This window comes from Myotis brandtii, unplaced genomic scaffold (genome assembly GCF_000412655.1).
Source record: "Myotis brandtii unplaced genomic scaffold, ASM41265v1 scaffold191, whole genome shotgun sequence".
In the NCBI taxonomy this organism is placed as follows: domain Eukaryota; kingdom Metazoa; phylum Chordata; class Mammalia; order Chiroptera; family Vespertilionidae; genus Myotis; species Myotis brandtii.
In genome coordinates, this window is record NW_005357115.1 from 678,288 (window position 1) to 679,270 (window position 983).

General features: G+C 57.9%; 1 protein-coding gene across 1 annotated transcript in view; it reads right to left on the reverse strand.

Moving 5' to 3' along the window:
- Positions 1-977, reverse strand: part of LOC102251701 (cytochrome P450 1B1) — a 5,522-nt gene extending 4,545 nt beyond the window's left edge. The window contains exon 1 of the mRNA XM_005864831.2: positions 542-977. Within this exon, the coding sequence (XP_005864893.2) occupies positions 542-972 (431 nt within the window). The 5' untranslated portion in view covers positions 973-977. The remainder of the gene's footprint in view (positions 1-541) is intronic.
- Between the last annotated feature and the right edge of the window lie 6 nt (positions 978-983).

Consider the following 983-nt stretch of genomic DNA (forward strand, 5'->3'; position numbering starts at 1 on the left):
CCCCCCCCCCCCCCGCAACCGTTCCAATGACGCTTCTCCTGTGGCAGGAGAAGAGATCTGGACTGATCTGCGGGCCCTTAAAAAAGTCTTGTTTTTCCAGGGGGTTTCTCACAAATGTGTGCCTACTTGGAGACGCAGCGACAAGGTCAGAGATTCGGAGAGGTCCCGCTGGGTGGGGCGGGCCCGCTCGCGTGTCTCTACCCCCCTGTTGCCTGCCTGGCGGTTTGAGGGCGTGACATCAGATTTGAGAGGTGGCGGCCTGGAGCGAAACCTCAAACCCTCCTTGCGCGCTGGTCGCGATCTCAGCCTATGCTGGTCTCACTGCACCCTTTTGTTGTTATTTTATTTTATATTTAATTTAATTTTATTTTATTTTATTTATTTTATTTTATTTTTTTATTTTATTTTATTAAGGTATTACATATGTGTCCTTATCTCCCCATTGCCCCCCAGCCCTCCCCCGCCACACACACACACACTCACTCATGCACCTTTTATAGGAGGAGAGGGAGGCCCGACCCACGCCTCCTGGAGGCTTTACCTGGTGAAAAGGATGAGCAGCCACTGCAGCGCGGTGGAGAGCGTGTCCTGGCTGGCGCCAAAGATGTCGGTGACAGTGGACGGCACGTAGTCTTCGTCCAGCCGCGCGGCGCTGTCGCCCGAGCCCTCGGCCGCCTCCTTTCCCACCGAGAGGATGCAGGCGTCCATCAGGTCGCGGGGGTCGGCCCCGGGACGGAAGCTTTCGCGGTGCCGCAGGAACTTGTCGAGGACGAAGTTGCTGAAGTTGCGGTTGATCTGCTGGAACTCTTGGAAGGTTGTGCGCACCGGGTTCGGGAAGCGCAGCAGCCAGGGCAGCACGTCCACCAGGCTGCCCGCGCCCACCGTGCGCCCGAACTCCTCGTTGTGGCTGAGCAGCTCGCGGAACTCGGCGTCCTCGTGGTCGTAGCGACAGCCGAAGCACATGGCGCTCATGACGTTGGCCA